This window comes from Jaculus jaculus, chromosome 3 (assembly GCF_020740685.1).
Source record: "Jaculus jaculus isolate mJacJac1 chromosome 3, mJacJac1.mat.Y.cur, whole genome shotgun sequence".
In the NCBI taxonomy this organism is placed as follows: domain Eukaryota; kingdom Metazoa; phylum Chordata; class Mammalia; order Rodentia; family Dipodidae; genus Jaculus; species Jaculus jaculus.
In genome coordinates, this window is record NC_059104.1 from 157,838,861 (window position 1) to 157,853,334 (window position 14,474).

A 14,474-nucleotide genomic window follows, 5' to 3' on the forward strand; every position below is an offset into this window, starting at 1 on the left:
CACCTTTAATCCCAGCACTTGGGAGGAGGCAGAGGTAGGAGGATCACCTTCAATTTGAGGCCAGCCTGAGACTACATAGTGGATTCCAGGTCAGCCTGGGCTAGAGTGAGACCCTACCTTGAAAAACAAACAAACAAACAAACAAACAAACAAACAAAGACTCCTTTCTTCTACATGATGAGAAAACACAAGTCAAGCAAATCATTAGTGGCAGAAAGCTATATTTGAATACGAAGCAGCTTTCAGTTTTGTCCTGATTTTCCACAAGCACATAATGGTACTTAATCTCTTTAGGCTTTGGCTTACTTTTCTGTAAAAAGAAGATTGAAGGAGATGAGCTCCACAGATTATTTCAATTTCAAAATACTGAAATTTCTGTGGGCCAGTGTCCCCTTTGATTCAGTCATACATGCAACATAAATTCAGTGGGCTGCCACCAGGCCAACATTATTTTGGTCATTACAGAGATAGCTCTGAACAAGACCTTCATGATCCTTGCATCAATTTACTTGATGATAAACCAGGTAACACAGACATTGTTGATACACTGTGATAAATACTGTGGGGGAAATACCAGGAGACACAAGGACAGTATGTGGACATAAGGGATTGCTGTAGCAGTGGCTCCATACCAACACACACCATCTTTCACTTCTTCCTTGAAGCTTAGGTGTGCCAAAATTTTAAAGAAGTGATTTCTTTACTTCCCATGTCCTGCTTTTTTTCTTTCTTGTGTGTGTGTGATGGTAGCAACTGAACCCAGAGCCTCATTTATATTTACTACACAATTGCTCTACCACTGAGCCATTCCCCCATTCCTCTCTCATTTTTAAGGAGAAAAATAAAAGTATTATAAACAAAAGTTTTATAAACAAAAGTTATCTGAAACACAGCTGTGCAATGTAAATTTATCACACAATTTCTGTAACTTAAGTGTGGAAAGTAGGCAGATGACAGTTTCAAGTATGTTATGTTCACTGGTCGAGACAGAGTAGATGGACTTTAACAGACTGACTCTAGGCTCAGGGCAGCCAGCCTTTGGCTGTTCTAGTCCATGAGATTATTTGCCTTTAGCAAATGACAGGCATGGGATGTTAATTTTATATCTGTCACTAAATCATGAAGAATCTTCAGTGTGGGCTGGGGAAATGGCTCAGCAGTTAAAGGCATTTGCTTGCAAAGCCCAGCAACCTGGGTTCAATTCCCTAGTACCCATGTGAAGCCAGAGGCACAAAGTGGTGCATGCATCTGGAGTTTTTTTTTTTATAGCAACAAGAGGCCCTGGTCTGCCCATTCTTTCATTCTCTCTCTCTTTCTCTCTTACTTCCTTCCCCTTCTCTGCTTGCAAATAAATAAATAATTCTTCAGTGTTTGCCTCCATGTAAACCTCTGGTAAAAGGAGAAATTCTGGCCTCCATTTGACTCCAAAAGAGAAATAGATCGCTGTAACTGGATGTCATCACTATCAACCATGGGAGCAAATTAAAAACCAGGCTGTGTTCATGGTTGTACATTTCTCCTAGGATGTGAAGAAAGTTTCCAGTGGTGTTGAGAAATGATGGAGAATAGTGCTATTGTTACTTAAGTAGTTTAAGTAGTTTCTTAAGTAGGAACTAAGGAAAGTGTTAAAAGTTTTTTCCAATGAATGTTTTCCTGTGAGAGCTCTGACCCTTCACTCACTGCCTTCTAAAGCAAATGTGAACACATTTGGAATTTCTCAAGAAAGGGATGGATTTTCCTGATCGACACTGAAACCAGTTTTCCTGATAAAGACCTTGATGCTAAGTATCATAGGCTCTCCACTTCACCTGACATCCCTTACATCCCCGTTCCCCAGTCCCGAGTGTTCTGCTTGGTGTGAACCTTGCTTACATCACCTGAGTCTGCCTTTGTCCTCTGTTCCTCATTCTGTTTTCTGTCATTTCCAGTACTGTGATAAGCTGTTTAACACCCAAGTGTCTTTCTCTTAAGCCATTCTCCCCACCACTTTTTTTTATTACACTGTTTCTTTTCCAGAGATCAGCACATATAGTTTTCTCAACCAAGCTTTTTAAAAATTTTTTTGTTTATTTTTATTTATTTATTTGATAGTGACAGACAGAGAGAGAAACAGACAGATAGAGAGAGAATGAGCAGGCCAGGGACTCTAGCCAATGCAAACCAACTGCAGACTTGTGCGCCCCCTTGTGCATCTGGCTAACATGGGTCCTGGGGAGTCGAGCCTCAAACCAGGGTTCTTAGGCATCACAGGCAAGCACTTAACCGCTAAGCCATCTCTCCAGCCCTTAATTTTTTTAAAATTTATTTGAAAGTGACAGACAGAGAAAGAAATAGGGAGAGAAAGAATGGGAGTTCCAGGGCTTCTAGCCACTGCAAACAAACCCCAGATGCGTGCACCCCCTTGTGCATCTGGCTAATGTGGGTCCTGGGGAAGAGAGCCTTGAACCGGGGTCCTTAGGCCTCAGAGGCCATCTCTCCAGCCCTCAACCAAGCGTTTTCAAACTCTCTGACTATCTGAGTAGGTTAAGTTCTTTAGTTAACCATTAAACAGCACTCTATACTAAATCTCTCTCTCCCCCTCCCCCTCTCTGTAAATGTATGACTCCCATTCCTCCAGGGCCGGGGCCTCATGTGTTCCTATCCATTGCTGTATTCTAGTACCCAATACTTGCCTTGGACATGATAAACACTCAAGTATTTGATAAATGAAAAAATAAAAGAATGCTTTCAGTCTTATTTGGAAAATGACTGCCATTTCTCCATACACATTAAATACACATTAAAACACCTACCCTGGGCCAAAAAATTGTAATTAACAAGCTCTCACGTGGCTTGAGAGCTTATCAGTTATAATAAAACACCAACACAGAATAAGTGTCACCTCAAGTATTGTCTCCAGCTCTTAGGAGTGAGACAGTATGAACTGTTCTAATTATTAAAAATGATTTGTAAGATAGGAGTGGAAGCACATGTCTGTAATTTTAGCATTTAGGAAGCTGAGGCAGAAGGATCACGCAAGTTCAAGGTCAGCCTGGGCTGCATACTAAGTACCAGGCCAGCTGAGCTACCTGGCAGGACCTAGTTTCAAGAACAAAGTCAAACAAAAATTTCTAAATCACTTGGACTTGATATGTAACTATTTAACAATAATATAAGTTGAAATGTCTAAGAAATAAAAAATTAAATAAAGGGAAATGGCCTCTTGCATTCTATTAAGGTACAATAATGATTGTCCACGATGTACTTTGAGAGGCAGGCCAGCAAGCTGTTGTCTACACAGGGAAGAGTCATCACTAGCACAATGGAAGGACCCCAAACCACATCAAGGAATGCTACATCATAGATGCTATTTGGCCTATTCAAAGCCTCGAAACCTTTTAAAAATAGGCATATAGCACAATGGTGTAAGTATGTCTCTAATCCTTCTCTATTTTCTTGCCAGCCACTAAATATATCACTTCCATTTGAAGTTGCATAGTCTATTTTTTTTTGTTGTTGTTGTTTGTTTGTTCTTTGAGGTAGGGTTTTGCTCTAATTCAGGCTGTCACTATGTTGTCTCAGAGTCACCTCAAACTCATGGCAATCCTCCTACCTCTGTCTCCCAAGTGCTGGGATTAAAGGTGCATACCACCACACCAGGCTGGCATAAATCTTAATAATGATCACGTCTTCAGGAGAACACTTGCGGATTCAGAGCATAGACTTACTGATACTCCAGAAGTGCTTCGCTGATAGGCATCTTCGCTTCTTTTGGTGGTCCATCTGCCATATCCTTTTTATTTGCTTTGCCCGTGCTTTCCATCGTTCTGGTTAGCTAAGAGCACACCTGCATAGAAAACAGACATAGGGGCTGGAGAAATGGCTTAGCAGCTAAGGCACTTGCCTGCAAAGCCTAAGGATTCATGTCCAACTTTCCAGGTCCCACATAAGCCATATGCAGTGATGCAAGTGTGCAAGTTCGCACGTGCACCAAGGGGGTGTTTATGTCTGGAGTTTGACTGCAGCAGATGGAGGCCCTGACATGCCAATTCTCTCTCTCTCTCACACTCTTGCATTTGAAAAAAAGGCAGCTTGTTGGGCTTGCCTCAAAAAAAAAAAAAAAAAAAAAAAGCACAAAAGGGAACAGACATAGGAAAAATGAAGTGGTTCCACCTTTGCCCCTCTGCTCATGTTTACTGTGGATAAGGCACCTCTGGACATACGACTAGCTTTTCTCTCGCTACTGCTTCTTATTCCCAGACCAAATATGAAACACAAAGAAGGGACATAATGATCTAGTGGATTCCTAAATATGTTGAGTTTCATGTTTAGTCTAGGCATAACCCCCCACCCCGCCTCTCCCTCCCGATCCACCCATCCAGAGCTTCATGTTCTCCACGTATGTGGGTTGCCCCATCCAGCTCATTTATGAACAAAGGCCTGAATTTTTAAAACCATTGTAATGTTTCTGCATGTTTGGAAAAATGCACTATACATAGCAGTAGTTCAAACAGTATTGATTAAATTTCAAAGAAAACATCCTCACCCTTTTCTATGAGAGCCAAGACTGGAGTACCCAAAAGAAATAAGGTTAGGGTTACCAGCAAAAAGCACACTGAAAAGCAGGGTGTGGTGGCGCACACCTTTAATCCCAGTTCTTGGCAGTCAGAGGTAGGAGGATCTCCATGAGTTCGAGGCTACCCTGAGACTACACAGTGAATTCCAGGTCAGCCTGGGCTAGAGTGAAACCCTATTTTGAAACACAAACACAAACACACACACACATACACAAACACACACACACACATACACATACAAACACACACACACACACACACACACACACACAAAAGCACACTGAAGGATAAAAGCACACTGAGGTTTTTTTTTTGTCTTTTAAAAATCTTTGTGGCATGTGTGAATGAGTGTGAGTGTGTGTATATATGTGTGTACCACAGTGGACATAGGGAGGTCAGTGGACAGGTTTGTGTGTCTTGCTTTCTACCCATCTGCGGCACGGTCTCTTGCTGCTTGTCAGGGTGTATGCTAAGCTAGCTGGCCTGTGGGTTTCTAAGAATTCTCTTTTCTCTGCCTCTCATCCTGTGCTGGGATTAGGCACGTACACCCCTCTGCGTGGCTTTACATGGGTTGTGGGGATCTGAACTTAGCTCATCATGCTTGTGGAGTAAGTGCTTTTTATCTAATGAGCAGTCTCCCCTGCCCCTTGAAGTGTTTTTCAAGTGGCTAAGAGATTTATAAGTACAAATACTAATGTTGCATTATTAAGGATTGGTTTTCATAAATTGTTTTATACTTAATTAAAATTACTAATAATATGAAAAAAGGAAAGTCAAGATTCACTATTCATAGATGTTTAAGCAAGAATAGTTCATGATTTAAGTATTGAAACACACTTTTCAGGGTGTATTGTCCTTCACAGACTTTTATCTTTTATTTTAAATAATATTTTGTTTATTTATTTGAGAGGGAAAGAGAAAGAGAACAGGTATGCTAGGACCTCAAATAATTCCAGACACATGCACTACCTTGTGCATCTGGCTTTATGTGGGTACTGGGGAATTGAACCTGGGTCCTTAGGCTTTGCAGGCAAGTGCCTTAATCACTGAGCCATCTTTCCAGTGCCTATTTTTATTTATTTATAAACAGAAAGAAAGAGAGAAAGAATGGGTATGCCAGGGCCTTGAGCCATTGCAAATGAACTCCAGATGAATGTGCCATGTTGTGCATCTGGCTTTACATGGGCACTGGGGAATCAAACCTGGATCATTAAGCTTTACAGGCAAGCACCTTAACTGCTGAGCCATCTCTGCAGTCTGATTCTTTTTTTTGTTTGTTTGTTTTAGGGAAAAATTTTAAATTTTTAAAATATTTATTTCTATTTATTTATGAGAGAGAGAGACAGACAGACAGAGATTGAGAATGGGCATGCAGGGCCTCTAGCCACTGCAAACAAACTCCCGATGCATGTGCCACCTTGTACATTTGGCTTATGTGGGACCTGGAGAATCAAACATAGATCCTTAGGCTTTGTAAGCAAGTACCTTAACTGCTAAGCCATCTCTCCAGCCCATAATTAATTAATTAATTCTTTCTTTCTTTCTTCCTTTCTCTCTTTCTTTCTTGTTTTGAGGCAGGGTCACACTCTAGACCAGGAACTCACTAGGTAGTCTCAGGCTGCCCTTGAACTCACAGTCATCTTATCGCTGCCTCCTGAGTGCTGGGATTAAAGGCGTGCACCACCATGCACAGCTCCAGGCTGATTTTTTTTTAAATCTTAATTTCCACTATTTTCATAAGATTAAGGGCCCCAAACATAACTTTAGTAATAATTTGTTTAAATGGCTGGGAACTCTTCACAGTGAGGATGATGTAGTTTGGGCACTGTTGTGTTTCTCCACCTACCAAAACAGACACACCATAACTCTTTGTTCAGTGAATACTGGGGCAGATGGATGAACCAGGCAGATACGTGTTTTCATCCTAGACCACCTATTATTTGTAGGATCTCCAGAAGGTTAATTTATCCTTTTGAACTTCGGTTTCCTTATCTGTAAAGTGAGGATGATGGCTATCTTATTCTAAGAGCTGTGATAACGATTAGATAAGTGCATACATAAAGCACCTGGCATGGTGCCTCATGTATAGAAAGAGCTTACAGAATGGGCTGTCTCCTCCACTTTCTCTTCAGTTATGGCTCCACATTATCCTTCTTTAAAGTCCAGAGGAGCACACAGAAGCGGATGCCTGCCTGCCACCAAGTGCAATGATGAGTAGGATTCCCATCCACGAGGCTTGCTACTGTCCACCTGCCACCATTCAGATCACAGATATCTCATCGATCTATATAGGTTTAGAGCCACAGCACAAAAACTTACTTTTCTTTACAGACTTGCTCCTCATATAGCTAGTCATTCAGCAAGGCTATCATTTATTATGTGTAAGAATTTCTAGCCAAGTGTATTTACATCCATGCATGCTAACAAATTTAAGCACACATAAGTGCTTTCCAACTGAAAAGTACACAGGTGACAGACACAAGAAAATAATACATTAATTTTATTTTTCTTTTTTTTAAAACATGATCTCAACTATGTAACCCAAACTGGCCTGGAAACACTGTATTGTCCTGACTGGCCTTGAACTCATAATTCTCCTGCCTCAGCCTGTTGAGTGCTGGGATTATAGATATGAGCTACCATGCCTGGCTGGATGGTGCCTTTAAAAAATTTTTTTTATTATGATTTATTTGACAGAGAAAGAGGGAGAGAGAGAGAGGTACAGAGAGATAATGGGTGAGTCAGGGCCTCCAGCCACTGCAAACAAACTCCATATGTTTGTGTCCCCTTGTGCATCTAGCTAATGTGGGGTCCTGGGGAATCAAACCTGGGTCCTTTGGCTTTGCAGGCAAATGCATTAACTGCTAAGCCATCCCTCCAGCCAGGATGGGGCCTTTTTTTGGGGGGGGATTTTTCAGGTAGGGTCTCACTCTAGCCCAGGCTGACCTGGAATTCACTATGGAGTCTCAGGATGGCCTTGAACTCATGACAATCCTCCTACCTCTGCCTCCTGAGCACTGGGATTAAAGGCCTGGCTTGGATGGTGCCTTTTTTTAAAGTGTGAAAATATTGAGAATAATTCAGTCAGTTTTGTGCCAAAATGTATTATCTCTATGCCAACACAGTCCACGGGAATTACCAGCTAAGAAAAAGCTATTTTCAGAAAAATCCTTGTTTCAGAAGCAGAACTGAATGTTTATTGTTTTTCATTTTAGAATTAGAATTTTCATCTTGACTACTGTAGAAAAGGCATGCTTATAGTTTTAAAACAATAACTTACTGTTGAATAATAATTTTTATTATGAAATATTTTAAGGTTAAATGTCAACATGAATCTTTTACTTTCTGAGTCATATGGACAAATTCAAGTGTTGTGGTCTGCCCCTGTGGTGCCCATCTGGTGCTGGAGAAAACATGACCTCATCTTTTCAATGACCTCACTTACCTGGCTCATATGTTTCTAGCCCTCTGAGTGTATAATTAGTTACTTAACTGCAATTTACCACAAAGGATCTGAATAAAATATGAGTGAAATGTGAAACCACTAATACACAAATGACATGCATAAACTACATTGCCATTGTTGCACACACTTTCGAGAAAACTAGTAAGGGAACTGGATTGCCTGTTTATGGCATTTTTGTCACAAGCTAATGATTTTTGTATTTGTTAATGTTCTTCAAGCAGTGGGGACTTTCATAGACACAGTTCTTGACTATCTGAAGGTTTTCTATTCAATAAAGAGTGAGAATCCTAGAAAAGTATTCACAAAGCAACTATTAATGTCTTGCAGGCAAGATACACTTAGAATAATTCTTGACAAGTAGGCAACTAATCTGTCCGTAACTACAAACATTACTTCAGTGCCTGGTGTGTGCGTAGGATTTAACCTGGTCCCCAAGTGAACGAGAGAGAAACAAGGTCCCAATTCAGAAGGATATGAAGAAAGAATCACACTATAGCAGAACCTGAAAAGACTTTTGCTAAACCATGCAGGTGATGTCATGGAGATTTTCACCCCAACTCTGACATGTCTTTTGGCCACGTGTATTTTTCCTGGCCAACAGGAAACTACCTGGGTTTGAAAGGCTTGGGTCTCCAACCTTTTCTTACTATACTCCACAGTTCCCCCCCCCCCCAAGGTAGGGTCTCCCTCTAGCCCAGGCTGACCTGGAATTCACTATGTAGCCTCAGGGTGGCCTTGAACTCACTGTGATCCTCCTATCTCTGCCTCCTGAGTGCTGGGATTAAAGGTGTGAGCCACCACACCTGGCTCACAATTTTCCTTTTCCTGTGAGATGTTTTAAAACAATATCCCCCAAGTTCTAATAAAAGGGAACACCTATGTTAATCTTCAAATATAATGTTATCCTATGATGCTCTGGCTTTGCGAAATCAGCCACAGACAGAGAGTGTCTTCCTTTCTGTGGTCTTGGTGAATGGTTTCATACCTAGAGAGTGCCTAGTGGACTCCTCATAGCTTCACAGGCATGCGCGTCCAAAAGCCTTCTAATGCCCCCTTTCATAATTTTGTGGAGGCTGGGACAGATGGACATTCTGTCTTAACACCTTTCTGGACATATGAAATGGATCCTGATGTTGGTTGGTTAATGTTTTATACAAACATAGATTAAAATAAAAAACATTATTGAGTGTAGTGGCTCACACATTCTCCCAGCTCTCAGGAGGAGGTTTGCCATGATTTTGAAGCCAGCCTGGGCTTCAGAGTGAGTTCCAGATCAGCCTGGGCTATAGTATGATCCTGTCTAAAAAAAAAAAAAAAAAAGAAAGAAAGAAAGAAAGGAAGGAAGAAAGAAACTGGGCACGGTGGTGCGTGCTTTTAATCCCAGCACTCGGGAGGCAGAGGTAGGAAGATCACTGAGTTCAAAGCCACCCTGAGGTTACATAATGAATTCCAGGTCAGCTTGGAATAGAAGAAACCCTATCTTGAAAAGCTCCCCACCCACAAAAAAGCAAGAAATTAAAGATATTTACATAATACTACTAGGTATGACAAAAAATTCTTTTTTTGTTGTTTTTGGGTTTTTTTTTTTCAAAGTGGGGTCTCACTCTAGCCTAGGCTGACCTGGAATTCACTATGTAGTCCCAAGGTGGCCCCAACCTCACAGTGATCCTCCTACCTCTGCCTCCCAAACTCTGGGATTAAAGACCACCACGCCTGGCTAACAAAATCTGAGTAAGAGACCATCAGGAGATTAGAACATGATGTAGTTAAAAGACATCAGGAAGAAGATGTTCACATGGGCAACTGAGCCAAGTTACAGAACCATCTCCTGTCACAGAACTAAAGATGCTGTTCGTGGTCTGGATAAAGCCAGACAGCTGACTTCGGTGGTTACTCCAGTTACCAAAGTTTTGGGAAGATGGTGGTCTAGAAACCACATCTGTGAGATCGAATGGAAAAGTTAAGATAAAGAACCAACAGAGCCCATTCCTATAGCAATAAAGAGAAGCAATCTGGGCAGGAGTTGTTCCACGAAGAAGGCAATCAAGCCCTGCTGCTCCCTTCCACCAGGTCCAGCCGTAGCTGCTAGGGAAATGAGTTAAGGGTCAGTCCCAGGCCTGGTAGGCGAGAAGCAGGACTGCCCGGAGTCCGGAAGTTACAGAAGTCTCCCATCCCCACTCCACTGGAGCTGGGAGATGCTCATTGGCTCTCAACCTCCACCCCCTCACCATTTCCCAGAGGATCCTGTGAAGTGGCCAGCAGAACTTGGTATTCTGGAAGGCATGAAAAAAAAAGTACACATGGGCGGGCTGGCCTTGCACGTTTCCCAACAGCTTCAGTAAGAGAAAGTCCCGGACCCCCAAATACTAGAGACAGTGTTGTAACATGCAGACAGCGACCTCGGATCAGTGGATTCTGGCAGAAAATGGACTGGAGTCACAGGAATCCTCATCTGGAAGGACACACTGACAACTCATTTGAGTTACCAAGCATATCCCCCACCCTTAGTGGAGACTGAGAGAATGGGCAATCCAAAGAGAGGGAGATGAGCTCCAAGTCATACAGTGGATGTCTGAAACAGGACACTACCAAACCACAAATGGAGGTACATACATACATTATATATATAAAACCTTGGCTTATCAATTAGGCAAAGAGATTAACAACATTAATACCGAAGTAGTCCATGTATAACAACATCTGTCCTAAAAGTTATTTTAAACTCACGAGTTTTCCATTTAATACTGCCTCAGCAGCAGAAGGCCCCTGAAACGGCCCTGACCCGCATGAAGGGGATGACCACGCACGGTGGACGGGGCACCTCCTGCGTGCCGGGGGCTGAAGTTTACAAACCTTTCAGAGCCCGTCTCTCCAGGAGCTGATTTAAGGGGGGGCAAGAAGAGGCCCCGGCTGCACTGCAAAGGAGGAAAGAGAGGTCAGTATTAGGTCAGATCAAACCAGGCCAGTTTCCCTGTCTCCTGGGCACTGAAGACGGGTGGGTCCTGACCACCCCTTCCCAACAGCGCCCAACCGCCCAGAACAAGGCCACGCGGGGTGGGAGGGGAGGAGGGGAAGGCCGGGTGCGAACTCGGGACCCATCTTGGGGTGGGGAAGGGTTTTCTGCAAAAGCCTTCAGGGACAGCCTGGAAGAAGTCAGGGGAGTTCAAGGCCAGCCGTCCCCCGACATCCCCTCCGGAGTCTTCGGGTGCGGAAACTGGGCTGGCGGCGGGTACCTTCCCTCTGCGGTGCAGCCCGCCAGCCGTGCCCACCTGCAGCTGCCCGCGCCCCGCCCCGCCCCCCGCCGGTTTCCAAGGCAACCGGCTTCCCGCGCTCCTCAGGCTGCGGCCGGGCGCGAGCAGCGGCGCGGCGCGCCACCTGGCGGCCACGCGGGGAAGAGCCCGGCGAGCCTGCGCCCCTCGCGTCTGCCCCGCGCTTCCCCCGCGCGCCCACCTTGGGTCACACGTCCCGGCGCGGTACGGGGTTCGCGCCAGCAGGACTCCGGCTGTGAGCCGAGGCCTTGCCCGGGCCATTCTAACGTCTGTGTGTCCTAATGTGAAATGAGAAGCGTGGCCTCCTCACCGTCCGCTAGGGTGTGCGCGAGCCGCGCTGTTCTGTCCGCCCTGCGCTGTCTGTCTGTCCAGTGCCGCAGCTCCTCTCCTGACTGCGTGTGTTGTCCACACACATCGCATTTGGTATTTAGCTGAAGACAGGATGGCAAACACTTGAATTCAATGCTGATAGGATAGTTCTGGGTTCTAAAGGCTTTGATTCTGCGTATTTTCTGTCTCATTTTGCTGTTTTCTTCTTCTTTCAAACCCCAAAGCAATAGAGATCAAACAATAAAGATTTTTTTTCAAGGTGGAAAAACAACCTTGGAAAACAAAACAGAATAAACAAATAAACCAGCACCATAGTGCATAAAGTTCCCTTTTCTGTCCAGTAGCTTTCTCATCTGAAGAAAATCCCCATCCTGGGCTTTCTTACTTCCTGTCGTTACATCCCAGGCAATTATTTTTCTGGCCTACAGGATGTCTGGTGTGGCTCCTTTAGGTCTCTCCTCTCCTCAAGTGCTCTGTTTGGCTTGTTGGAATTTTTAAAAATAGATTATCTTTTTTGTTTGTTCTTGTAGGTAGGGTCTCACTATAGCCCAGGCTGACCTGGAATTCACTTCTCAGGGTGGCCTCGAACTCACTACAATCCTAGCTCTGCCTCCCAAGTGCTGAAATTAAAGGCATGTACCACCATGTCCAGCAGATTATTATTATTATTTTTAAATTATGCTGTTATATAAACATTGATATAGGGAAAGGACCTGAAGGAGTCAATAAAAATTATCTTTTGGGGGGAGGGCACACAAGGGCTTCCAGCCACTGCAAATGAACTCTGGACCCATGTACCACCTTGTGCATCTGACTTATGTGGGTCCTGGGGAATTGAACCTTGGTCCTTTGGCTTTGCAGGCAAGCACCTTAACCATTAAACCATCTCTCCAGCTCCAAAAAAATTGTCTTTTTTTTTTTAATTTTTATTAACATTTTCCATGATTATAAAATATATCCCATGGTAATTCCCTCCCTCCCCACCCCCACACTTTCCCGTTTGAAATTCCATTCTCCATCATATTACCTCCCCATTACAATCATTGTAATTACATATATACAATATCAACCTATTAAGTATCCTCCTCCCTTCCTTTCTCCGTCTTTTGTTTTTGTTGTCGGTTTTTTGAGGTAGGGTGTCACTCTGGCCCAGGCTGACCTGGAATTCACTCTGTATTCACAGGGAGGCCCTGAACTCAGCGTGATTCTCCTACCTCTGCTTCCCAAGTGCTGAAATTAAAGGCGTTCGCCACCACACCTGGCTTAAAAAGTAACTTTCAGTTAAGTGCATTTTTTTACATCAGTGAAAAAAGATCATCCAAGTCAGGCGCGAGGGCGCATGCCTGTAATCCCAGCACTCTGAAGGCTTGAGTCGGAAGGGTGGGGACTGGGAGGACACCAGGTGCTGCCCAGGAAATTCGAGGTTGACCTGGCCTACTTCAGTGAGACCCTGTAGCAAAAACACAAACCCAACCAAACAACAAAAGTCATCTAAAATCTAAGCAGTTTGAAATAATTTAAAACTCCCTTTATTTATCAGTGTGACATATTTGCTAAGTAATTTGCTTTGACTTATGCATGTGAGAAATGTGTTTTTAGTCCACTGGACTCCCAGGTAACAATAATAGGCACAATTGTGAAGCCAGCTTAAAAAGAGCAAAATTCAGGTGACAGAGAGCAACCACCAAACACTTGAAAGCATGGAGAGTTGTTTTTTTTTTTTTTTAATTAAATGGAAACAGTTTGTGATTCTTAGCACTTTGAATTCATTCCCACATCATTTCTGATAAATCTTGAGCCTGATTCTTTTACGAGGGCCTGGGCCTGTGATCAAAAATGTACTTTTAGCCTATCATTTATCCTCTCTTCAGTTTTTCTTACAGTGTTTGCCAGTCGGTGGTCAGACTGTGAAGCCAGATAAAAAACATTTGCTGAGTTTCCTTATTTGACCCCGATTTTCTGTAGCCTTGCCATGTTGAATGAAGTGCAAACAAAGATAAATAGGAAATAATCTATGGGAAAAAAGACTACAGAGAACTTGTTTGGTATGAATAACTGCTAAGCATAAAATATGTATATATATATGTATGTGTGTGTGTGTGTGTGTGTGTGTATGTGTATAAAATTTTTATTTATTTATTTATATATTTGACAGAGAAAGAAGGGAAGAGAGAGAGAGAGAGAGAATGGGCACGCCAGGGCCTCCATTCTCTGCAAATGAACTCCAGATGCACATGCCCCCTTGTGCATCTGGCTTACATGGGTCCTGGAGAACCAAACCTAGGTCCTTTGGCTTTGCAGGCAAACATCTTAACTGCTAAGACATCTTTCCAGCCCTCAAGATATATATTTTTAATTGCAGGGCCTTTTAAACAATATTATTTTTTAAAATATTTATTTATTTAGAGAGAAAGAGACAGAGAGAGAGGCAAGGGTAGGTGTGTGTGTATGTGTATGAATGGGCATGTCAGGGCCTTCAGCTGCTGCAAAAGAACTCCAGCCATATGCTCCACTGTGCATCTGGCTTTACATGGTTACTGGGGAATTGAACCTGGGTCCTTTGGCTTTTCAGGTAAGTTCCTTAACTGCTAAGCCATCTCTCCAGCCTCACCTTTCTATTTTTTATAAATTCTCAGTTTCCAGGATGGCATGATGGCACACACCTTTAGTCCTAGCACTTGGGAGGCAGAGGTAGAAGAACTGCGGTGAATTCGAGGCCAGCCTGGCGCCATAGAGTTCCAGCTCAGCCTGGGCTAGAGTGAGACCCTACTTTGAAAACAAAACAAAACAAAACAAAACAAAAATCTCAATTTCCTCATTGAATTTTTCTTCCATATGTCTGATTTTTCCATC

At 43.1% G+C, this 14,474-nt stretch overlaps 1 protein-coding gene across 4 annotated transcripts in view; it reads right to left on the reverse strand.

Annotated features, from left to right (window-relative positions):
• Ccdc83 (coiled-coil domain containing 83) overlaps positions 1-11,696 on the reverse strand; it is a 46,236-nt gene extending 34,540 nt beyond the window's left edge. Inside the window, exons 1-3 of one of the 4 annotated variants that reach the window (XM_045145995.1) lie at positions 11,602-11,696; positions 10,876-10,937; positions 3,708-3,826 (exon numbers count right to left, since the gene is read on the reverse strand). In XM_045145995.1, the coding sequence (XP_045001930.1) occupies positions 3,708-3,802 (95 nt within the window). In that variant the 5' untranslated portion in view covers positions 3,803-3,826; positions 10,876-10,937; positions 11,602-11,696. Of the gene's footprint in view, positions 1-3,707; positions 3,827-6,656; positions 6,776-10,875; positions 10,938-11,110; positions 11,252-11,291; positions 11,303-11,601 lie in introns of those variants that run through there. The other 3 variants (XM_045145996.1, XM_045145994.1, XM_045145997.1) reach the window with 3 other exon arrangements.
• Positions 11,697-14,474: the final 2,778 nt, after the last annotated feature.